Source organism: Callorhinus ursinus, unplaced genomic scaffold, assembly GCF_003265705.2.
Source record: "Callorhinus ursinus isolate GAN/ISIS: 27379988/994484 unplaced genomic scaffold, GSC_fseal_2.0 scaffold97, whole genome shotgun sequence".
NCBI classification, from domain to species: domain Eukaryota; kingdom Metazoa; phylum Chordata; class Mammalia; order Carnivora; family Otariidae; genus Callorhinus; species Callorhinus ursinus.
Genome location: NW_027397159.1, coordinates 719,025 through 743,557, shown reverse-complemented (window position 1 = coordinate 743,557; position 24,533 = coordinate 719,025). Strand labels below are relative to the sequence as shown.

At 51.4% G+C, this 24,533-nt stretch overlaps 1 protein-coding gene and 1 long non-coding RNA gene across 7 annotated transcripts in view; one reads left to right on the top strand and one right to left on the bottom strand.

Moving 5' to 3' along the window:
* GLT1D1 (glycosyltransferase 1 domain containing 1) overlaps nt 1–24,279 on the bottom strand; it is a 90,726-nt gene extending 66,447 nt beyond the window's left edge. Inside the window, exons 1-2 of one of the 6 annotated variants that reach the window (XR_012376978.1) lie at nt 23,430–23,689; nt 2,096–2,244 (exon numbers count right to left, since the gene is read on the bottom strand). Coding sequence is in view for 5 of the 6 variants with exons in the window: in XM_073888850.1 (XP_073744951.1) it covers nt 2,096–2,244; nt 23,430–23,638 (358 nt within the window). In the remaining variant the exon portion in view is untranslated. Of the gene's footprint in view, nt 1–2,095; nt 2,245–13,465; nt 13,596–23,429 lie in introns of those variants that run through there. The other 5 variants (XM_073888850.1, XM_073888851.1, XM_073888848.1 and 2 more) reach the window with 5 other exon arrangements.
* LOC112813605 (uncharacterized) lies at nt 12,532–20,270 on the top strand. The gene is made up of 3 exons (XR_003205549.2): nt 12,532–12,652; nt 14,481–20,077; nt 20,185–20,270. It is a non-coding gene; the product is annotated as an uncharacterized lncRNA (long non-coding RNA).
* Nucleotides 24,280–24,533: the final 254 nt, after the last annotated feature.

Sequence of the window (24,533 nt, the reverse complement as noted above, 5' to 3'; positions counted from 1 at the left end):
TGAAGATGACCGTAGATCATTTTGGCCCTCAAATGACATCCCGCCTCCTGAAATGTGATGCCACCGCCATGTCAGTTAATTCACGTTTGGGAAAAGGCACTCATCGGTCAGCTACAACGCAGTGGTCTCTTCTGCCTTCACTTGGTGCCTCTGTGCTTTCACGGAAGTCACATCGGCCTCGGGAGTGTTAAGAAGAAAGAGCCCCCAGCTGTAGCTGAAGTCAAAACGAGGACTGCGTGCATGTCCTTTCAGTGACCGAGGGAACTGTGTTTTAAGGTCCCCCGGGGACTGAGCTGTCAAGTTTTTAAGAGAGAGGGTACTGTTGTTCAACTGCACTATTTACTACTAATTAAGAGCTCACACTCTGTGAAGTTGCATCAAATACTTTGCAGTTTGGGGTGCCTGGCTGGCTCAGCCTGAGAGCACTGGACTCTGGGTTTGTTTTTTTTTAATTTATTTAAATTAAATTTAGTTAGCATATAGTGTATTATTCGTTCCGGGGGCAGAATTTAGTGACTCATCAGTTTCGTATAACACCCAGTGCTCATTACATCACATGTCCTCCTTAAAGCCCCTCACCCAGGTACCCCATCCCCCAACGCCCCTCCCCTCCAGCAACCCTCAGTTTGTTTGCTATGATTAAGAGTCTCTTGTGGTTTGCCTCCCTCTCTGTTTTTGTCATTTTTCCTTTCCTTTCCCTATGTTCATCTGTTTTCTTTCTTAAATCCCACATAGGACTGAGATCATACGATAATTATCTTTCTCTGATTGACTTATTTCGCTGAGCATAATACCCTCCAGTTCCATCCACATTGTTGCAAATGGCAGGATCTCAGGGTTCCGAGTGCAAGTACCATGTTGGATGTAGAGCTTACTTAAAAAAATACATACTTTGCTGGTCTGGGTCAAGTAGCGATGTAAATCATTTCTGTGCGGTGGTGATGGTTAACGCTATGTCTGAGCTCAGGGACAACCAGACAGCCGGTAAAGCATTATTTCTGCATGTGTCTGTGGGGGTGTTTCCGGCTGAGACTAGCATTTGAATTGGCAGAGGGAGGAAGATGGCCGTCCTCACTGAGGCAGGTGGGTGTTACCCCATCTGCTCAAGGCCTCTGGAGCAGAAGGGCGAGGTTGAGCCGAGACATGCGTCCTCCCCCATGCCGGCTCCCAGCTCTCGGGCTTTCCGACTCAAACAGCGACTGACACCAGCAGCCCCCAGATTCTCAGACCTTCAGACCCGGACGGAAAGGGTCTCCAGCTTCCAGAGGGCAGGCCGCGAGACTTCTGGGCCTCCGTCATCCCGTAAGCCCGTCTCCGTGATAAATCTCCTCTTCTGTGTGTCTGTACATGTCCTCCTGGGCTCGTCTCTCTGGAGAGCCCTGACTAATGTCCCGGAGGGCCCATCGCACGTGACCCTGCTCCGTAGCTGACCTAGCAACCTAGTTTCATATTTTCCATTAAAGCACCCACTCAACTCCCAGTTCCTCAGGTGCTCTTTAAGCTACTTCAGGATCTTAGTGTTTGCCTTGTTAGTAAATCAGTGGAATAAAATGTTTCATACGTGCCCATTCTGTGTTTCTAAGAGGCGCGTATGTTCGACTTTTGAAAATTATACTCTGAGTGAGGAGCTGTACATCAGGACATTCAGGACAGCTCTCCGGGGAGGCGGTACAACGGCTTCAGCACACATCCGTTCTTGTCGGCAGAGTTACATCCTTTTGGAAAATGAGGCCCTAAGAAGGACAACGCAAAGAAGATGAGGGTGATCCTTCCAGGTTTGAACCGGGTCAACAGGATGAACTGAGTTCTCAGCTCTGTTGTGTCTTTTTAAAGATTTATTTATTCATGAGAGAGACAGACGGAGAGAGAGCCCGAGCAGGGGGAGCAGCAGAGGCCGAGGGAGACGCAGGCTTCCCGCCGAGCAGGAGCCCAGTGGCGTGGGGCTCGATCCCAGGACCCCGGGATCATGACCTGAGCCGAAGGCAGACGCTTCACCGACGGGCCGCCCAGGCGCCCCCCAACTGTTTTATTTGACGCTGTAAGTGCCTCTGGTTTGCATGATTTCCAGTGTTTCACCTTTGGACAGAAAGATTACCTTGCAAGAGTCGGCCTCCTCTGTACAGGTGAAGAGCCAGGGCTGCCTCCAAGTTCTCAGCCTTGATGAGCTGGGCGGTTTCAGATGAGCTCTCCAGGTCAAAGGCATCTTTCAGAAGACATACATGGCCGGCAGCTTCTAGATGGTCCCTTTACCAAAAAATACAAACAGAGAAAGAAAAAGATGAGGGCAAAGGATAAATATGCCACAGGTGGCTACGGGGACGAACATCTGAAATCAAAAGATTATTTAAATCAAAAAGTTAATAAACTGTATCTTCTGAATTGTCCTGTAGGGGCAACCCTCCTAAAACACAGGACAAGGCTCACCATCACTGGCAATAATGATTCGCCCACCAGTGTCTGGTCCCTGGGACCTCGGTGGGGACCAAGGCCAGCGGGATGAGGGCTAATTCAGTCCTGAGACAAAAGGCACACACTGAGAGTATTCAGTGGCATTTGCTGGGCCAGAAAGCTCCTTTTCTAAATTTCCTTGACTCCACCTTTTTTCTCCTGTCCCTTAATTATGGATGATACCCAAAGTTTGCTTTTAGGCATCTGACATCCAGTTCTTAATAAAGACTTCCAAAGCCACCCATTATCACAGCTTCCAAAGATATTTCATGGCCTTTCCATTCTGCCTCCAAAATATCTTTCAAGAACGTATCTTTCTTTTCATCCTGGTTCAGCTCCTTGTAACATAAATCTAAAATACAAATCTAATAAAAGAAATTTTCTGAATGATGACACAGCATGAGCAAAATCAAAAGACAGATAAGAAACTGAGAAAGACTACTTAAAACGCTTAACAGAAAGAAGAAGCTAATTTACTTAATAAATAAAGAGCTCTCATAAATCAATAAGAAAAAAAAACAAGTAACAACTTGATGGCAAATTAGGGATGGACCTAAAATTGCAGGCCCTCGAAAAAGAAATTCAACTGGGCTTTTAGATACAGGAAATGGTGCTGGACTTCAGTCATCTTTTTTACGTAGAATATTTGTAAAGATCAAAAGTCTGCCTAAGGCTTTGTGAAATAAACACGCCTGTCCATTATTCTGAGCGGGTAAACTGGTACAAATTCTGGTGGGCAATGAAGCCACAGCTAGGGTACTTCAGACGCACAAACTGTCACCAAACACCTCCACTTCCAGGAATCAATTCCCAAACTACCCTTGGATATGCGTGCAAAAACATGCCCCCCAGACGAGGTTCTGCAGCTGCGTCTCACTCCCCAAACAGACTGGACACAACCTCAGTGCGCGTCAGTAGGGAACTTGCTACATTAAGGCACGTTCGACACCACCAAGCTCTGCTGCCAAAAAAGGGATGCAGTAGATCGCGGTGAAATACAGTTGACTCCTGAACGACGTGGGGGTTGGGGCGTCACCACCTCCACATGCAGTCAAAAATCCACATATAACTCTGACTCCCCCAAAACTTCACTAACCGCCTACTGCTGACTGGAAGCCTTCCCACTAACATAAACAGTTGATTAACACAGATGTCGCATGTCATACATATTATATACTATATTCTTACAATAAACTGGAGAAAAGAAAAGGTTATTTGGGAAATCATAAGGAAGAGAAAATATATTTACAGTCCTGTACTCTATTTATAGAAAAAAAAACTCCACATGTAAGTGGACCCATGCAGTTCAAACCCCGAGTTGTTCAAGGGTCAAGTGTAATTTAGCATCAACTCCAAGATAATGTCATTAATGAAGAGGAGGTGAAGTGAAGAATACTTTGTGTATATATAGTGTGTGTGCATGGAGTATCTGTAGGGCACATAAGAAATAGATACCAATGATTATGTCTACGGAGGAGAAACAGGGACACGCCCTTTCGTGTTGCCGGATTTTACGCATGGGCAGATGTTATATTTTATAATTGTTGGAGGTGTGTGTGCACGTGTACATCAACGAACCCACCCGGGGCCTCCCAGGGTAGCCAGCTCAGCCATCAACTCTGGGAGAATGGGGCCCGAATCTGCCTTGCTTCTTGAATGAACTGATGGCTGAATGCGTCTCCGGGATCAAGTCCAAACGCCTTAGCCTGGCACGCAGTGGGCGCCCTTCATGGCCCGCGTGCCGGCCGCCCCCCACTCCACCCACCTTAGCTCCAGACCTACTCTTCTACTTGCAAGATGCCCAATTCAGCGTGCATTCTGAGTGCCCGTGGCCATGACTGTCCATTTCCTAATGCAAGCTCCTGTGAGATCCCACAGCCCCCGATCCCACCACACATCTGTTCCCCCACCACCATTGTGCAGAGTCTGTCTTGCGATCCTTCACATCGCACTTAGGCTTCCATTACAAAGCCAGCACGTAGGTGACCATCAAGTTCCCTGAAAATTACCCTCAAGCATCTCTAAAATCATCCAGAAGTCGCTCTACTACAAAGTTCAAATCCAACATAGCCCTTTTTTTTTTTTTTTTTACTCCAGCCATAAAACAGATTGTTATTTCTTTAGCTAAACACCAGGTGAACTAGGGGCTTGCATTTAGGAGTAATAGTGTACAAAACAAATAAGGATAAGAATAATAAAAGAATGAAGGAGCTAGAATCTTCAAGCAAAGTGGTCATAAAATGGCCAAGTTGTTTGCGATGTGGGAGCCACACACAAGCTCAGGAACTTTTTTTTTTAAGATTTTATTTATTTATTTGAGAGAGAGAGCATGAGGGGGGGAGGGTCAGAGGGAGAAGCAGACTCCCCACTGAGCAGGGAGCCCGATGCGGGACTCGATCCCGGGACTCCAGGATCATGACCTGAGCCGAAGGCAGACGCCCAACCGACTGAGCCACCCAGGCACCCTTTCTTTTTTTTTTTTTTAATATTTTATTTATTTATTTGACACAGAGAGAAAGACAGCGAGAGAGGGAACACAAGCAGGGGGAGAGGCAGAGGGAGAAGCAGGCTTCCCGCTGAGCAGGGAGCCCAACGTGGGACTCCATCCCAGGACCCCGGGATCATGACCCGAGCCGAAGGCAGACGCTTAACGACTGAGCCACCCAGGCGCCCGTGCTCAGGAACTCTTGAGGCAAGAGCAGATTCAAACATCTTGCTCACACCCACCCTGGGGAGTAGGGTGAGCATCATCACCTGCGCTACTCTGCAAATGATAATTGTTCTCTCTCTCTGTAATTAAATGCACAATGCTGCAGCTGTCACTGGGCAAATAAGAAGCGGAGATCTTGCTTAAGCTATTGAAGTACAACGAGTATCTCCATCTTACCATCTCCACTGTTAATGCTGATCAGTCATTATTAGCCGGGAACACTGCCCTCCCCACCTCACCCCACCTCAACTCTTCTGCAAGGGCTGTGAGCAAGGGACAAACAGAGCCAGCTTTCATCAGCCTCAAAGTTAGTATTTTACAAAAATAAGAATCCAGTGTGCTTCTGAGCATGGGTGAGTAGTTGTTATTCCATTTTCTTAAAACTCTAGGAAATGAGAAACCAAAAACGAATGTGTTGATAAATGGAAAAGAAGCAGTTTGATTTCTACTTAGAGAATCCATTCCTGAGAGATTTCTGTCTTAGGAAGAATTGATAAGATAGGACATATGGAATGGAGGTGGTTAGGTACACATAATGGGTTGTTCTTGGTCTTTTAAACATATTTTTAAATGACATTTCAACACTAACGTTATGATCTTATAAATATCCCAAAACAATTTTTTTTAATCTTAATTCTTTGTGACTAAGAGTTTACCCTTGTTTCTGGTTGACTTTTCATGCCCTTAAGCTGCTCTGTCCCTCTTCCTTCTTCAAGTGATCATGTGATTCAAATAAACTCTGTGAGCACCTAATATGTCCAAGGAGTTCTGGTTTATTTGAAGGCTTTTTTTTTTAATTTTATTTATTTGAGAGAGAGAGAGAGAGAGAGAGAACACAAGCGGTGGGGAGGAGCAGAGGGAGAAGCAGATTCCTGCTGAGCGGAGAACCCGACGTGGGACTCGATCCCAGGATCCTGAGATCATGACCTGAGCCGAAGGCAGATGCTTAACCGACTGAGCCACGTAGGTGCCCCGACTGAAGGCTGTTTTGAGAAGGAATGCATCTCTCACAAATTAAGAGATCTTAAGCACGATTTGGCAGTTCTGGGAAGAGATGAACCCATTTGCACATGCCCGACTTCAGATTCAGTAGGATTTACCTGCTTCCACCTGGCTGAAAACCATCCTCTAACTGAGGGAATAGAGAACCTTGATCATTTGTGTGTGTTTAACTTAGGCAAACTTGCATAAACTATGATGTCTGGATTAAAAAAATTGCAGGAGGAACTTAACGAGGGTAGGCAATACCAACTGCATTCTGTTCTATCCCCATGTGACCCTGTGTGACCCTGAGATGGGAACAGGGCCCTAGTACTCTTCAGGGCTGTCCCACCCCGTGGGCCTCTCAGGGCGTGAGCCCCTGGCCAGGCCCAGTGACACAGCACCTACGGGGGAGAAGCAGGGATGTGCTGTTTCTGGTGGGGGAAAGTTGGCGGGGGCTGGAGTAAAATGGTGCTCTCTGGACAGTATTTCAAGAATTTCTGATGTATAAAAGAAATCATGCTGGTCTTGGAATGATGAGGGTGCTCATGAAGATGCAGGCCCTTGTGTGACAGCCTGCACAAATTCACAGGTTCTAGTTTGGAATGGTGAACTAGAGAGGACACTGCCCCATGTAACCTTCTGTGGATTAAGGGAGATAACAACACATTTGCAGGACAGCGTGTTACTTAGAATAGTGCTGTCAATGTGTTTTCTAAACTGTAAAGTATATCTACCTTTTAAATGGGATTCTGGTGCTCAAGAGATTACTGTGGTGAAGCCAGTCTTTTTAAAAGAATGCAAAGTTCCACGAGAAAACAGGCAAAATGACCAGATCAGGAAGTGTCCCAAGCCCCAGTGTCTGCTGAGATGGGGCTAATGAAATATGAATGGGGTTGTGGGGGGAGGCTAGTGACAACCATGAGGCGTGATGAGCTCGCCTGAAGAGAGATGCGCTAAGGGCCTGAAGAGAGATGCGCTAAGTGTAAAATATGCACACGGCTCACTAATAATTTCTGTATTGATGACATATTGACATGGTATTTGGAAATACTGAGTTCAAAAGAATGTATTACAATTAATTTTATCCATTTCTTTGTGCTTTGTTTAATGTGACCACCAGAATATGTAAAATGACAGGGGCAGTCAAATTGCTTCTATTGGTACCAGGCAGACATGCTCCTCACCATTGCCGGTTCTGCCATCTTACCAAGGGAGGATTGGTATTTGAATTTCTATGGAAAACTTCCTGATTTTAATGTTCCCAAATGTATTTCTTGCTCCTTCAGTGCCAACATTTGTTATTCCCTTAAATCTTCAAAAGTTCACGGACGTCTGCCGTCTGCTTTCCCCCTTCCTTTATGAGAATTAGTGAAGCTCTCACACCTGCCGGGTCTGTGGCCTCGAGTGTGCATTCCCATGTCCCCTCTTCCCAAAACTGTGAATGTCCCTGTCACCCATCTGAGTGGGAAGTGCCCCAGCCCCAGGTAGAGGTGCTCCTGCTGGCTCAGGGCAATCAGAGCACCCCAGCTGGCGGTCCTCCCACCACAGACATGCAGCTCTAGGACTTGGGGGCCCTCACTTGCCCCTGCAGAGACTCAGACCCTCCTTCTTGCAAGGCCTGACATGGGGGGTGCCGGCAAGGAAAACCTAGCAAGAATGGGAAGTGGACCCAAGAAGGGGCAAGAAGCAGACTCCCGTCCTTAGCATCTTAGCTGCAAAATCAAGCCTGAAGACTGCCCCACCTCCAGACCTTTTATCGGATAAGCCGCTAAATTCCCTTCATTGTCCAGGCAGTTGGGGTTGGGTTTCCACTTACTTAAAGCTGAAAATCTCTGATACCACTGCAGACAAGCAGCTTAGAGCTTTTATTGGCATTTGATACAGAACTTGCTTGCTACATCCAGCTCTTTCTAAAGTCATCCAGTCTCTGAGCACAATCATTATCTTTCCCCAGGTTCCTCAATCACTTCAACCACAAAGACCTCTGACCTCATAGAGCTCCCAGGCCCCGGCCTCCCCGCCTGCCGCCAGGAGCCCCTCCTGCGTGTCCTCCCAGCCCCACAAAGACTCCTTTTCCTGTGGGTCTAGTGAGGTGCTTGTCAATCCCTTAACCCCTCCTCTGCTGGCCTTTTGTAGCGCCCAAGGTACGTCTGGCAAGGCAAGCCCAGGACGCCCCAGCCACCCACCTCCTGGTGGCCGCCGCTGCAGTGGCGTGGGAGAGTGTGGTGGGGTGGGACGGCCGCGGCTCGGGCCCATGATTTCGGGGACCCCTCGTATCACCGGGGTGGCTACCCACCCTTGGAACTTGAACATGCCCCTCCCTTGGCTCCCCCAGAGCCACCTGCTTCCCAGCCCCATGTCTGCCCGTCGCAGCCCTGGCTCTGGGCCAGAAGTGTCCCCATGGTCGGACGGGCACACGGGGCATGCTAGCAGCACACAGCCCCCCGTGGGCGTGTGGCCGCACTCCCTGAACACGGGGCTGGGTGCTCACCAGGCCGCAGAGCCAGCCCTCTCCTCTCCCAGGCCTGCGGTCCTGTGGGCGCTCTGTGTCCAGAACCCTCACCGTGGCTCCACCTGCCAAGCCAGCTACTCTCAGGCCGCACTGCTTCTCCCACCCCTGGGCCTCCGCACAGATGGTTCCCATGGCCGGGAATGCCATTCCCAGCTATATCTCGGTCCTCACCGAGCTCACCTGCCGGGCTCTGGCTTAGAGAGTCATCCATTACCTAGCCCATCTATCAGCGTGTGCACTATTCCCTTCCACTTCCCAAGTGGCCTCCACCCGAGGATCGAGGATGAGACAAACACAACGTGGTGCCCACCCCTGGAACGCCTCGGCTATCAGAGGGTCCGGCAGTGACGCGTATGCACAGTCCTCGGGAAGGGCCGCATGGGGGGTGGTCACATTTACGGGGGTGTGCAGGAGAAACAGAGCCACGCAGACAGAGAGCAGACGAGTGGGGGCCGGGGCATCTGGTGAGACAAATGTTCTGGAATCAGACCGTAGAGATGACTCCGTGACTTTACGAATATACTAAAAACCACTGAATTGCACACCTTGAAAGTGTGAATTTTTTTGGTACATGAACTATATCTCAATAAAGCAAAGTGTAGGAGAAAGAAAAAGCTATTTCTCAGGGGAGCTCCCCAGACCCTCCAGAAGGCCTGCTCCTTTCATCACCCTGCACTTCTTCCTGCACAGATCACAAGGCAATTAACTGAGCCATTTCTGCAAATGTATGTTGTTCGTCTGCCACGCAGGAACGCTAGAACCTTCTGTGCAATCACCTGCTGAGCACAGAGCTGATGGCCGTGTGCTCGGGAGACAGAGGGCACCCTCGGGCACCATGCCCTACTGGAGACACTCAATAATAAATACTTGCTGAATGAAAATATTAAGTGACTTTCAAAAACTATTACTTGAGGGGGAACAACAGTAAAGCCTTTTCCTACTGACTTCACAGACGTCCGAAGTTTCCCTGGCATCTGCTGAAGAAGAGCTAGAAGCCTAGAGAACTTTCCTTCGGGCTCTTCTTCCCAAGGGCCGGGCGATCACAGCAGAATCCAGAGGTCCGAAGAGCGGGCAGCCGTGGGGATGGGAGTCAGCCCTGGCCTGCAGGCGGGCCGCTCTGCACTTCCTCCCCTCCCTTCCTGACACACCTTTCCACACAGCTTCTGTTTGCTTCTGTTACCCCACGCACCTGTTCCAGAGGGAGGATGAGAACAAGCCGGCCGCACCCTCGGCTCCAAGGCCAGCTCCCCACAGTCATACAGATGCCAACACGTGCATCCGTGGGCCACAATGACCCTCAGAATTCCCTCCTCCGACCGGAGCGGCCCGAACCCGAGGGGCTTTGCCGACAAAACCGCAGGCCTGGCGCCGGTACTCTGGCGAGCGCCGTGTACAACAGGGGTCAGAAACCCTTTCCTGGAAGGGGCTGGAGACTGCAGAGCTTTGGGTCCCCGTCCAACTGCCCAGATCTGCCACTGCCATGGGGGGGATGGGGAGGCGGCAACCAGCGCCGCAGGGCGCCGCCCTGCCCCCCAGATTTTCCTCACGAAACAGCCACTGCGTCTGGTTGGCCTGTGGGCCCAACTTGGCCCAGCCTTGGCTGATTATTCCAGGGCTCTGAGGACCGGCCTCCCACCTGAGTTCAGCGCCCTTTCAAACTGTGGACCCACCACTATTTCACTACAACAACTCTGAATATTTTTTTTCACATCCATTACTTGTGCAATTTATTTCTCCATCACCCATGAAATGAACTTTGTTCTCTAGAGAACTTTGTTCCCCAGGTTCCTGATCCTGTTTTTAACTTACCAGAGCAGCTTTTCCTTGTGATCTTTTTTGTTAGGAAGTGACCTAAACACATGTGCCTGATTTAGAGGCATTGTCAGGATCACTGTCAGGTTCTTCTGGAAAATGGCTGTAGCTTCAGGGGATGGGAGGTGAGCGGGGAACCCCGGTCCCCTCGCTGGACCACTCTGAGAGCCAGACTAGCCAACCTGGGCAGTGGAGTGTGGCGCCGCAGTGGGGACAGGGGTGCAGGCTCCCCGACCTCGTGTTCACACAGGGGCCCCCTTAACCCTTCCAGCAAACCAAAGACCCTCAACAGCGATAATTATTCCTGAATGCCTCACGCTAATGAACAAACCCTCTAACATTCGCAGGGCTTCAGAAACCACTCCAGAAGGAGGTGCCCGATGAAGGTATGTAGAAAGGCTTAACTAACAGCTGCTGGGTCAGGCACAAGGTGAACGGACTCCCCCACGTGGCACGCAGGTCTATGGAAGGGCAAAGTGCGCAGAGACAATAAAACAGTCACTCTGCTTACCGATCCCCACACAGACCATTCCTCCCAAACACCCTCCCCCCAGCTATTGCCTACACCGGCTAAACCACTGCATCCAGCAGGACCCACAAAATACAGAGGCTGCCCGGTGGCCTGGCCCACGTCCCAAACCCGAGCCGCAGTTGGCCAGGAAATGCATCTCTGTTGAGGAAACCCAACACAGGCCAGTCGGGCTCCTCCAGCTCGGTTTAGCCAGCTCACCTGACCCTCGCAGGCAGGACCTGCTAGCTCTGCTAGCTAGAGGAACCCCGACCTCCCAGCCAGCCAGGACTGTCCCCGCCGAGCTGCTTCTAAGGCTCCATGAACCTCGCTCTAGCCCCAAATCCCACAGAAGTGCGACCGGCTGGTGAGGCAGGGAATCCCTGATCCATGGGTCGTTTTCCCTTGAATAAAGGACAGTAATTTCCTTACTAAATAGTTGTGCTTTTGTTATGCGACATGCTCCACATTCAACAGCCAAGCCCTGTTTACTTTACTTCTGAAATATGTCAGACCCAAATGCTCACCTCCTCTGCCCCCTCAAGCCACCCTCCAAAACACAGCTCAAACGACCTTCTTCAAAACTGGATCGCTTTTGGGGTGCCTGGGTGGCTCAGTCGTTAGGCGTTTGCCTTCAGCTCAGGTCATGCTGGATCGCTTTTGGTGGCTTCATTCTGTTCGTGGCACAAAACCACGGGTCCCGGATGACATGGGTCCTGCCCACGTCTCCAGCCATGTCTACCCACTCCACCCAGAGCGGGGTTTGTCTCAGCACTACTGACATTTTGGGCTGGGGGCGCCTAGGGGCCTTTGGAATATTGGGGTTCATATGTACCGTTGACATCGGGAACAAAATGTTAAACAAAGAGATGCTTTCTCTAGTTCCCTAACAGGATCTGGCATCTCTCTCTGACCCCCCTTCCCGGCACTGCCCCCCCCCCCCCCCCCCCCCCCCCCCCCCGCTGCCCCGGAAGCACTAGATTCCAGAGAACCCCGCCTTCTGCTTCTCAGGCTCGTCAACCTCGGTCTGGCCTCGGGACCTGTGCTCTTGCTATTAGCCCCTCCCGAACCATCTTCCCAGATCAGAGCGAGCTGCTGCTTTTGGTCACAGAGGTCTGAGCTTAACCATCACCAAGTCAGAACGGCTCCCTGCCCAGCCCGCCTGTGGCCCTAACCCCCATTTGAAACTGCCTCCTCTAATTCTGTGGACCCCCTGCTAGAATGTGCTTCATCAGAGCAGAGGCCACAGGGCACTTCCTCCCTCCCTCCGTGTGCCCATGAGTGAAAGCAGGGGCACTGAAATTAGACTGAAGATAAACCTGTATGATGGAAATCCTCATTGTGAAATCCTAATCGTAAGCCTCAGAAAACTGATTTATCCTCTATCAGTCATTGCCACTTAGAATCTGGTGGAGAACTGTAACATCTTTAAGTGGAAAGGGACATTAAAGGGTTGGCTTTGCCCCCAGTGGTTCATTTTAATGATGGGGAAACAGACCCACTGAGGGGAAGTAAGTTGAGAAATTTTATGAAGCAAGTCAGTTAAAAACAGCAACAATGACTCTCCATTAAGCTTCAGGCACTAATCTGGTCTGTGCGTGCCCTGAGGGGCTTACAGTGCAGAGAGGAGAAGAGAAAAAACACAAATAAGCATATGACTAGATCATTGCAGCAGAAGGTAAGTGTTGAGAAGGTGAGCACACAGGAGGGGGAGGATGGAACAGGGTATGCTGGGAGCAGAGGTGGGAGGCCCCCTCGGTCAGCAGGGCCCACCCGAAGGATGAGGGAGCGCTTGCACGTTTGCTGCACCCTGGGCCTGGAAACCCTCCCCAGCTCCAGGCTTCCAGGGACCCTCCTTCGCACTCAGGATTCTGCACAAACGTCACTTAGGCAGGGAGGCCTCCCCAGGGCCTCCCTGCCTGAAACAGCTCCCGTGCACGAGCAGCCCCTAACCCTGTTAGGTTATATACATTGCGTCGGTCACGGCAGACATCCATGCGCTTTTACTCTCTTCTGCCCCACGGCAATGTAAGCGTCACGCAGACCCGACCTCGGTTCTCCTTGCTGAGTCCCCAAGCCTAGGGCGCTCCTAATGCACAGAAAGCATCAATGAACCAGGCACGGAAGATGTGCGTGCGGAGCAGGCCGGCAGCCCCTGCAGCGCCTTCTCCCTACCATCCTGCCCTAGTGCGGGGTCCTAAGCGGAGTCCCCCCCCCCGCAACCCCAGACAACCCCAGAGGCCAGTGGGTGCGCGTGAGGACAGCCGCGTCCACGCGGGGCCGGGGCACCTGGGCCGGGGCTGGGCCCTGCGCGCCCGCGGACCCCACCTCCCCGCGCCCCCTCCCGCGGGCCGCCGCCTCCCCGCGCCCGCCCAGGCCCCCTGCGCGCCCGCCAGTCCGTTTGGGCGCGCAGTCGGGGCGGCCGGGGGGGGGGGGCCCACCGAGCGCGCCGCGCTCACAACGCGGATGCTCGGCCGGCGCCCGCACCTACCGGACGCGCTCGGCCGTGACGGCGTTGCCGGTGTGCCGCCGCAGTACGGCCAGGAACAGGAGCCGCATGCCGCCATCGACCGCCTGCCGCCGCCGCCGCCGCCGCCGCGGACCTGGCCCGGAGGCGGGGGCGGGAGCGCGGACCCGGGCGGGGGGGGGAACTGGGGGCGGGGACGCGGACAGGGGGAGGGGGTGGGGTGCGGGCGCCCGGGCGGCGAGCGGTGGCGCTGGGTCGGTCCCGCCCGCCGCTCCTGAGGCCGCGCCCGCGCTCGCCGCTTCTGGCACCGGGTTCCCGGCGCGCGGGAAGCGGGGGAGAGAGGGTAGCGCGAGGCCTCTCCCACGGGGACCGGGGCCCCGGGGTTCGCGGGGCCACTTGTACAAGGACCGCTCCCACGGGACGAGCACCAGGGGTTCCTCGGGTCCCTCCCATGGGAACCAGAAGAGATCACAGGTGGACTCTCATGGGTCCACTCCCATGGGGAGGAGGCTGTAGGTCTGCTCCCTTGGGGACTAGCACCAGCGGTGATTTTGGGTCCCCTCCCACAGGGACCAGCAGCAGGGGTGACTGCAGATGCCCTCCCTCAGGAACCATGGACGGCCTCGTGGGCACCAGGGTGGTCAGAGTCTGCCCCAGGGGTATCAGGACCAGGGTCTCTTGAATGGCTTGAAAAATCAGAGATGTGGCAATCTTAAACCATTTCCACAGTCCACTAGATATAAGAAGGAGCTGTCTTGTCCCCTTTAGATGTGTTAAAAGATAAACTGAGGCACAGTAAGATTTTTCAGTTTATTTGAGCTAAAGTTGACTCCAATGGAGCAGTACTGAACTGGAAATGGTTGGTGGGGGAGGGGCAGGAACTCCCGGAGAGACTTTCATAGGGAAAATGCAGAATCAAAGGAAGTATGTTAATTGGCTCCAGCTGAAAGCCTGGTTGACCATTTGTGATTGGTTGTTCTGACGTTTCCATTTCGGAACCGTAACCCTGAGGCACTGACAGGGCTGTGTCTTGGCTTAGGTGCGCCAGCTCCCAGATTTTGGAGTCCCACCAGTCTAGCCTCCTGGTTCAGTCTGACACAGGGGGCCTGAGCTCTTCAGCGCACCACAGTGGTGGAGGCTCACTTCAGTTCCTTCATGATCTCCACCTGAACGTGAAGAAACTCGTTTATTTCATGGCTCCACCATCACCAGGGACCCAGGCTTCGAAGTCCAACATCCCAGGGTCCGGCCTCTGTTCTCAACATGTCCGTAAAGTGCGCATGACGGCCGCAGCCCGGCCCATCAGTCAGGCTCCAGGCAGCAGGGAGGGTGGGCACAAGGGTGCACCCAACATGGTGCATTTCGGAGCTCCTGGAGTGTCACACGGCTGAAGCCTTTATCTTATAGAGTACATGACCACATCTTCCATCCACAGCAGCCGGGAAGTACAGTCTGTTAGCGGGGCGCACTGTCGCCCTGCATCAAATGGTCACTAAGAGAGAACACAGGTTCTAAGGACCTGGATGTGGACATATCTTTTTCGGGGCAACCACTCGACCCACTAACTGGCCCATTTCAAAAATGTGTGTATGAAGGCCCTGGCTCCCGCACAAGGGACTATTTATTCCCCACTTCTACCCCCATGGCTCTTTGTCCCTTCCCCCATGCTGGTCCCAGTCTGCATAATAATCAGCAGCCAGCCCCTTTGTCTCCAGGGGTCTGATCTCACTCATGCTCCAACTTCCACTTGCCTGGGACCATGTTGTGGGTGGAGAAGGCACTTGGTAGATGTTTGCTGAATTAAATGAAATCACTGACTGTGCACTGCTGTGAAATTTTACTCCTATGATAATGCATTCCTGATTTTTTTTAAAGATTTTATTTATTTATTTGAGAGAGAGAGAGAATGAGAGATAGAGAGCACGAGAGGGAAGAGGGTCAGCAGACTCCCCGCCGAGCAGGGAGCCCGATGCGGGACTCGATCCCCGGACTCCAGAATCATGACCTGAGCCGAAGGCAGTCGCCTAACCAACTGAGCCACCCAGGCGCCCGCATTCCTGATTTTTTTAATGGAAGTCAGTGCTGCAATAGGATTTCCTAGGCTGAAATTCACTTTTATTGGATTTTTCTGAAATACGCCTGCAAGGTAAGAGGTTCTCACATATCTTTGAGGGCCCCTTACTTTATTCATTCATTGCTTCAGCTTACCCATTTATAAGACAAGAAAGACTACACAGTATCATAGCTAATTAGGTCATTTTGGTGAAGTCTTTTATGATTCTCCCAAGTAGGTAATAGAAAAGGGTACAAAGACAAAAAATGTGTTATTATGGGATAATACAGAAATAATTACTGGGGGGGGGCACAGCTAGAACAGAAAAGGTTGTAAGCCTCTCATAAGATTTCTCCAGATGCTTCTAACATAAGGGTCTTAAAATAGATGTAAAGCAAAATCTGTTTTTTCTTTCATCATAAGTGTTTGCTCAGACTATTTCTCTAGTTCATGGCACCAAGGAAAATGAAAGTTTATTATCTACCCTGTATAAAAGTATAGCATTTCAGGGGAGAGCACCATGGGCATATTGACTTTAGAAATGGTTCATGACAAAAATCAGCACCTGACATCTTTTTTTTTTTTTTTGCCTTCATGACATTAACAAGTGGGGCACTCTCCTCTTTTTCTAGCAGATTCCAATCTCTGTAGGATCATTCTTCCCCACCATACTGAGAACTACAACTATGGGATGTGTGTGTATGTGTGTGAAGGGGGCACGGGGGGGAGACAGGGAGAGAGAGCTTCCTAAACACCAAAGGCGCAGGCAGAACTGTTGCGCTCTCTCTTCCTGTCTCACTGACAGCACTCGAATGTGACCAAATACAAAAGCAAGCTGTTGGTCTAAAATAACTAGTTTCTTCCAGTCTTGCTTAATGAACATGGGGAAGTCAACCAGAACTAAACAATTTTCCCTTTGAGCTTCTGGCCAAAAAAGTGGGCCTTTCTTCCCACTGCTGTGTTGAAGGTGGGGTGTACTGCGTTCTTAACTCTGCAGTGCAAGGACGCTCATCCCAAAGCTGCTCATCATTGCCAACTGGGGCAGGACATCTGAGAGCTCTGCTGCAGCTCTAGGGCTTCACGGTCCTCATGATGCGGGAGACAGAGGTCCCATCACTGCACATCAGAGGTTAACTGCTGCTAACAACACCCTATTGTAAGCACTGACCTGTGTTTATTCTTTTAAACTTTTACTATTTTTTTTTAAGATTTAACTTGAGAGAGAGAGAGGGAGCATGAGCATGTGAGCAGTGGGAGGGGCAGAAGGAGAGAGAATCTCAAGGCAACTCCCCACTGAGTGCAGAGCCTGATGCAGGGGTCTATCTCATGACCTAAACCAAAATCCAGAGTTGGACACTTAACCGACTGAGCCACCCGGGTGCCCCTTTTTCATTTATATTACACACACACAGAGGATTAACACACACAGATAACATCACAGAATCCCACCGCCCTAAGACAACCACTATGAATACTCTGGTCTCAAGTTTTTCCAGACTCAATGAAATCATGGTGCCCATCACACAGCTGGCAGTGCCCATCCCCCCCCCGTCCTCCCCCCAACCCTAGGTTGCAGGTACTCCTGTTCTCAGCACTTTACAGGAGAAACGGGAGATTCAAGAAGGTGCACGTCTCCCAAAGTGATGCGGACCGTACAGGCTCTAGAGTCCCTTCAGCCCCGCTATACGGACCCAGGAACACAGGACCTTGTTGTTGTCGACTTGTATTGCTTTGCTTTGTGTTTGTCATTTCGTTACAAAAAGCAAAAATGTTTTATGTGTGTTTTTTGTTGTTTGCCTTTTTTTAAAACTTAATAATCGTGGTAGGCAATACCCCCCCACCTTTTTTAGTGAGTAAAGCGACAGAAGTTTATTAAGCAAGGATACAGAAAAAGCTCTGAGAGAGGGGTCGCGACAGGGTTACCCCATGTGAGGCCACATTCTAACATGGCCCCAAGATTTCCAGCCTCCTGATTTATGCCTTCTTCCAGTTATTCAATCAAATGTCCATCCATGTGATGAGGTGAAGAGAATTTGTGGATTAAATTTCCAAATTAGTCACCCTTAGAATAGGGAGGTCGTACAGGGTGAGTCTCACCCAGTCACTGACCGGCGCTGCACATTTCCTGATGTCTCCAAGACTCCGGTGTGAGGGATCCTCTGGAGTCTCTGGGGCTGGCACTGGGGCCAAAGGCGGCCAGGTGCACAGAGCGCGGACGGGCTCAGGGTTATGAGCAGCCCCCAGCTGAGAGCCAGCAGGAAGTGGGCCTCTCCTCCCCACCTCACAGGACTACATTCAGCCACGATCACAGGAGCCACAAAGAGCTCCAGAAGAGACCTTAGCCCAGCCCGCACCTTCACTTCTGCTCGGGACCCCGAGCCGGAAACCAGCCAGCATGCCCAGCCTGTGGCTCCCACAGCTGTGAGCTGACACGGTGTTGCCTGAGCCACCACAAAGTTGTGGTAATTTGTTTTGTAACAACAGAAAACGAACACAGTGAATCTTGAATGTGTTTCCACATTTCCAGAATCCTGCATCATTTCAATGACTACATAGTATCCCAGTGTACCCACGCACTATAATTTAATCAGTGCCTTGCTGTTTCCTTTTTTTTTAGATTTTATTTATTTATTTGAGAGAGAGAGCACGAGAGGGAAGAGGGTCAGAGGGAGAAGCAGACTCCTCGCTAAGCAGGGAGCCCGACGCGGGACTCGATCCCGGGACTCCAGGATCATGACCTGAGCCGAAGGCAGTTGCCCAACCGAGCCACCCAGGCGCCCTTTTTTTTTTTTTTTTTTTGCTTTTTAAGCAACACTGTGATGAACACTTTATAGCTAAGTCTCTGCATGCATTTTTAAATTTCTAGCAGTTGCACTGCACGTTCAGTGTAGGCAAATGTGGTTTTGATATAAACAGCCAATTGCCCTCCAGAAACTTTGTACCAAATTTACCTCTCCATTGACCATTTATGAGTACCCTCACTTGACTGCCCAACAATTGCCAACACTGACTATTTTTCAGCTCAAGTGACATGTCCCCTCTTTCTGCATTTTTAAATTACTGGTGTAACTTGACTTTTTTTTTTTTTTCCCTTTCAGGGCATTTTCTTTCCGTGTGTGTGTGCATGCATGTGTATGTATTGCTTGTATTGGCTGGAACTTTTCCAATTGCAAGGGACTGAAAGGCACAATTGCTTAATCAGAAAGGGAAGTCATGGGCTCACAACTGAAACGTCCAAGAAAAAAGCTACTTTAGGCGATAGGCAGAACCTAGACCTGGAACATGTCTTTTTCAAACAAGGTCTTTCTCTCTTCATCCCTACTTTTTTCTGAGTTGTTTCATTCCTAAGTTTTACAAGATGGCCCCTGGCAACTCTAGGCTTATATCTTTAGAATTACAAATCGAGAAGAAGGAACAGTTCATTCCTGGTCCTCCAGAATAAGTCAAGGGATCAGCTCTGATTAGACCAAAATGGGGTCCGTCTTTGAGCCTATCACTGTAGCTCAACAGATAGAATCCTGCCATTGGATGGGCTTAGGTCACATGACCATGATCACAGCTAGCCTAGGGGACGGCCAGTCCTGCCTGTACCACCCCAGGAGCTGAAAAGCGAGGTGCCCCTAGCAGAAGAGATGCTGAGCAGCACCGGAGGACCGCTCTCTTCTACGACGCCCGAACATTCACTTTGCCAGTTTTATTTATTGGATATTTACCCAAGAAATCCCGTAAGAGTCCAAGAACTTATAAAATAAAGACATTAACTCTGTCATACATATTTCAAGTATTTTTAAAGTCTGTTTGCTGCCAACTGCAGTTATCCTTTTTTATGCAAATAAGTTTTAAGTTTTTATGCAGCCAGATCAATTAATGTTTTCTGTTATGGCTTATGGCCTTGGTGTTAGGCTTAGGAAAGCGTTCCCTGCCCCGAGATTTTCTGTTTGCCAATAGTTTCATGTAATGTTTTTGATAGAAAATTTATGCTGGAATTTATGCTGGTCTGAAATGTGAAGCCTGTTTTTCCCCTGTGTATAGTCGCTCACCCCAACAGAATTCACTGAATAATCCCTTCTTTTCTCCATGTGTTGGGCATGCCCTTAGTATCACGAGCTGAATCATTTCACGCACGTGCTTTAGTGCTCGTCCTTCCTGTTCATCTCCCCGGACCTCTTCTGTAAGGCCTAGTCTAAAACATGAACATGCTGTGGCTGCTGGCTGTTTTACAACAGCGACAGGAATGGAGATGTTTACAAGGAACTGTAAGAGTGGCAGTCGAAAGAGAATGGGCAGGTGCGGCCCCATGTCTTGCACTTCTTCAAACGGAAGGAAGCAGAAGTTCCTTTTCTCTCTCCTCCCTCCCCCTTTCTGTCGGTGAGTGCCTGCCTGCTGCAGATGTCTCATGGCTATTTAAAGCACAGGGGAGAAGGAACCCAAGAAGTAGAGGCTGCTACTCACAAGGGTCGAAGAAAACGAGTGTTTGAAAGAAGTCAAACCAAAACCCATCTTCCTGGCCACACACGCTCACCTCCCCTGTAAAAATAAAACAGAAGTCATTCTGAAAGCTGAATTAATTCTCACAACAGCAGGTTAGTGTGACTTTGTTTTGGGCTCAAGAAAATAAGGCCTGACTCCATCCCACAGGTTGACTGTTTTTACTTCTCATATTTTCTGCTTTTACCTACGTGCTTTGCAGCCAGACAGAACTGTTACAACAGGGACTCCCAGAAATAACCAGAACTTACAACAACTTTGTACCCGAGGAGAGTCAAGAGATGGACGGGATGGCCTCACTCCGTGGCCTGGCGCACAGAGACGGGCTGGGCCTGTCGTGGTCCCTGGGATGGAACTGGGGAAGCAGGAAAGCAGAAGCACTGGCCATGTGTACTGACACTGAGCAGTCATGACATGTGGAGAAGGGTTGGTTAGTGATGTACAGATGGCACAGGACGTCCGTGATGGCCACTTGTAGACCCATGTTTTGAGAAAGCAGAAAACTATGAGTAAGCAGATACAGCTGTACGGCGGCACAGGATGAGGCATGCAGACGTGAAATGAAAAGCAGAAATACCGTGAAAAAGTTGACAGCCCCTGACGTGTCCTCGGTCCCCAGTGGTTTCTGAATTCACTCCATCAAGATAGCATCTCCTCTGGGCTCTGCACTGAGCAGGAACAGGGGACAAGGTAGTGATGGAGAAGGAAACGTCCTGCATCAGAGCAAACGGTGCCTTCCAGTCCACACCACAAGCGACCTTGCAGTAAGGTCCCGTTTCCCAGAGAGTCCTTGAGGTGAAGAGACTGCCCACAAAACTACACTTTGTAAGACGACGTTACCTTTCTTCCACACGCCAGCTGTGTGAGTTAGGTCATGTACTTATTTATTTGAGGTGCAAAGGAGAGACTCCCACGATTACTTTCAGGAACAGGGGCATATTCCAAGAATAGGCCGTAAAGTGGCGAGAGTCAACTTACATCAATTCTTTAGCGCTATCATCGCTGGGGCTTAGCACAGGGGCTAAAAACACACTGCTTATATGGGCCAGGCAGAAACTCTACGAGCAAACTGGACCAAGTGTGAGGAAAAAATCGGGCTGCCCTCTCTTATTCTTTTATTTTCCTGCTCGCCATGACAGGTGGCTTTTGGCTACAAGTAACAGAAAACCCAACACAGTGGCCTAAACAGGTTAAGCTTTATGGTCTTTACTATCTAACTTCTCCCTGATTCTCCACGTGCCATCCACGTCCTGAGCTGGCTCGACTAATGATTGTGAGGCAGTTGCCAGCAGCAGTGAGGGCTCCCGGCTCCCGAATTCGTGCCCCGTTTGGAAGAGTGTGTCTCCGTTGCAGTCATGGAAAAAGAGTCCTTTCTTTTGGCTGACTGGGCCGATTTATGTCATTTGTGCTCTGCTGGGCCCTGGGGGAATGTCATGTCTTGAATGGTTACAGTCTGGGTTTCCAAACCAGTCACTGTGAAGAGGCATGAGAGACTAGCATTGGTTCTGAATAGTTAGATCCGGAAAACAAAGATGACGTTAGCTTTTCCTGAGCCGCATGGGTAGCTGGTGGGGAGCAAGGAGGGGGGCAGCACAAATTGAGAGGAGGCAGCCGAATGGCATCCCGTTTGGAAGGACAGGAGGGTGCACACGGCACGTCAGGACAAGGCAGCGTGTCGGACAGAACTTTCTGCAAAGGTGGGATGATCTATGCTGTGCTGCTCACCGTGGTAACCACCAGTCACAGGAGGCCGTTGGGCACCTGAAATGTGGCTGGTGTGACTGAGGCACAGAACTTTTCATTTTATTAAACTCGTAGTAATTTAAGTTCAAGTTGCCACACGTGGCTAGTGGCTAGTGCACCAGACAGTGCAAAGAGAGAAGATTTCTCTGCAGTAAGAAAATGAGACAACAGAGAGTGAGCGGGCCTTAAGTAAGCTGGAAAGTGTACGCCCCACATCAGACAGTGCCCGCTACCTGGTGTCAGCAGATTGTGGCCATGGGAGAAGACAGGTGTGTTTTCATCACCTGATGCTGCCTAACAATCCTGCCCTGAACTCAGTGGTTCAAAATAACAAGTATTTCATTTGTTCACAATTCTGCCATCTGGGCTGAAGCTCAGCTGGGCAGTTTCTGCTGGTCTTGCTGTTGGTGACTTGAGTGGCTTCCCTGAGCTGGCAGGTTGGCTGGGATGATGGGGACCTCCTCTCAACAGAGTTGCAGACCCTTCTTCGACACGTGGTCTCTCTGGCAAGGTGCCTGGACTTCTTACATGGTGGTTCAGGGCTTCCAAGGCACCAAAGGAGAAGCTGCGAGACCTTCCTAAGGCTCAGGCCCAGACCTGGCCCAGGGATATTCTGCCACATTCTCAGAGCATTTTTTTTTTTTTTTTTTTTTTAAAAAACACTGCACCCAAACCAAAGCATTTCTTCCTGCTGGACTGTTTTTGCAACTTCATGGTGTCAGAGACTGCAGGGTACACCCAACTTCTTCCCCAGGACCAGGAAGTGCTCAGAGTGCCTCAGGGTACATCCTGACCTCCGTAGCTGCCACACCCACTTTATTCTCTTAGCTCTGTACTTCCCAGCTGAGATAATCCGACTGAGTTAGTCGGCCATCATCCAAGATGGCACATCTGCATTGGACAGAGCTTCACACTAAATCACGTGAACCAGGTCAAATGGCTTCACTTTTACCCACGTATTTACTCTGCGCTTTGCCAGAGTGTGTCTGTTTTATCAGTCTGTTAACAAATACTTGGAGGTTCTGTCTCATGTTCCAGCCAGAATGTGGAAGAAGCACTGCATTGTACTAGGAATTGAGTAAAAACCTTTTATTTAAGACTGAGCTCTGCCTACTAGGTGTGTGGTCCTGGACAGAAATCTTAAGCGCCTTGCCCTTCAGTTAAATTAGAATATTATGTACACTTTAGAACATCAGGGAGTCTCAAAAAAACAAACAAACATAAAATGCTCTTTTGGCACCATTTAAAAATCAAATATTCACTCATTCATTTCCACATGTGTTTATCGTTGGCGGGGGTTGTGCTAGTTTCCTGGAATACAGTAACGGACAAACAAAATCACAGCCCTCCCAGGTTTGAGGACAGGTATTAAATCATTTCACAAAATATATAATCATTAACGAATATGGTGTTGTGAAGACGTTGTATAGGGTACCCTAACGACCTATGAAAAGGGATCCGCCCTGTTCTGGGAGGAACTGACATGGGACCTTCCAGCTAAGGCCTGACGATGACTGGCATTAATGGATTGGGTGTGCAGGTCCTACACCGGCGCTCGACGGTTCCCTCTTTAAATATTAAGTATTTACTGCCTTTTGTGCGCCAGAACCGTGGGGGGCAACACTGCAGGGGTCACTCACTTAGGAACATAAACAAGTGAACACATGCTACTTCAAGGAAAGGCTTCTTACGCAGGTGACCTACCTGCAAGCCCACTGCCCAGGTAACGGCTCCAGGCTTCTCTCAGCCGTGAAGACGGGAAGTGAGCACTGGTCTCGCGCCCGCCCCCTCATCCAGCGGTGGGTCCCACCGTCGGAAGCCACGCTCGGGCCGTTTCTCAGGGACGCCCTTCCACTCCACCATGTGCGGTCACCGCTGCAGGTGCTCCGGGCGCGGCGAAGAAGCAGGCGCATTAGAGCCCTGCCGCCACGGGGCCAGTACCCGTGGGGACCAGCACGGGCCGGGGAAAGGCGCCGAGGAACGCGCCGAGACCGCGGCAGGTGCTACGGAGAAAGTACAACAGGGCAATGCGGTGGGGGCGGGACCCACTTCAGACGCGACGGTCGCGAGACGCTTAGAGGCAGTGGACCCCGGAGTTGAGGGATGAAGGGAAGCGGGAAGCCATCCGTGGGTCAAGGACACGGGCTCTGAGCCCGGCTTCTCGCGGGACAGCGGTCCTTCGCGGGGACCACCGGGCATGCCCGGCGACAGCGTGGCGGCCAGCCCGGCGAGCGGGCGCGGAACCGGCGCGCGGCGGGCAGCGGGCAGCGGGGGCCAGGGCGCCGCTCGCCGGCCCACCGCGCCCAGGGCGGCGCACAGCGCAGGGCCACCAGCCCCCGCGCTCGGCCGCGCGCCTGCAGGGAAGCCGCGTGCGGGGCGCGAGGGAGCCCGGGGCAGGCGCCGGCTCCGCACATCGGCCCGGAGGGCGGGCAGAGTCCGGGGCCGGAGGGGGCCGACGTTTCCGCAGCCGGGGGCTTGGCACTGCGGAGGGCCAGGCGCCGTCCCGCTTTAGGGGGCACCGCGGGTGGGAACGCCGGGAGGCCCCCCGCCCCCCGCCCGGCCGGGCTTCCGGCCAGAACCGGAAGTCACCGGCGGCTGCGGCCAATGGGGGCACCGGGCGGGCGGGCCGAGGCGTGGCCGGGGAGGGGGGAGCTCTCGCGAGAAGGGCGGTGGCGGCGGCAGCCAATAGGGACGCCGCGGGGCAGGGCCGCGGCGCAGACGGGCGGGTCCCGCGAGAAGGGCGGCGGCGGCGGCGGCGGCCGGGGCGGCTGGGGCGCGGCGCGGCGGGCCGAGCGGCGGCGGGGCGCA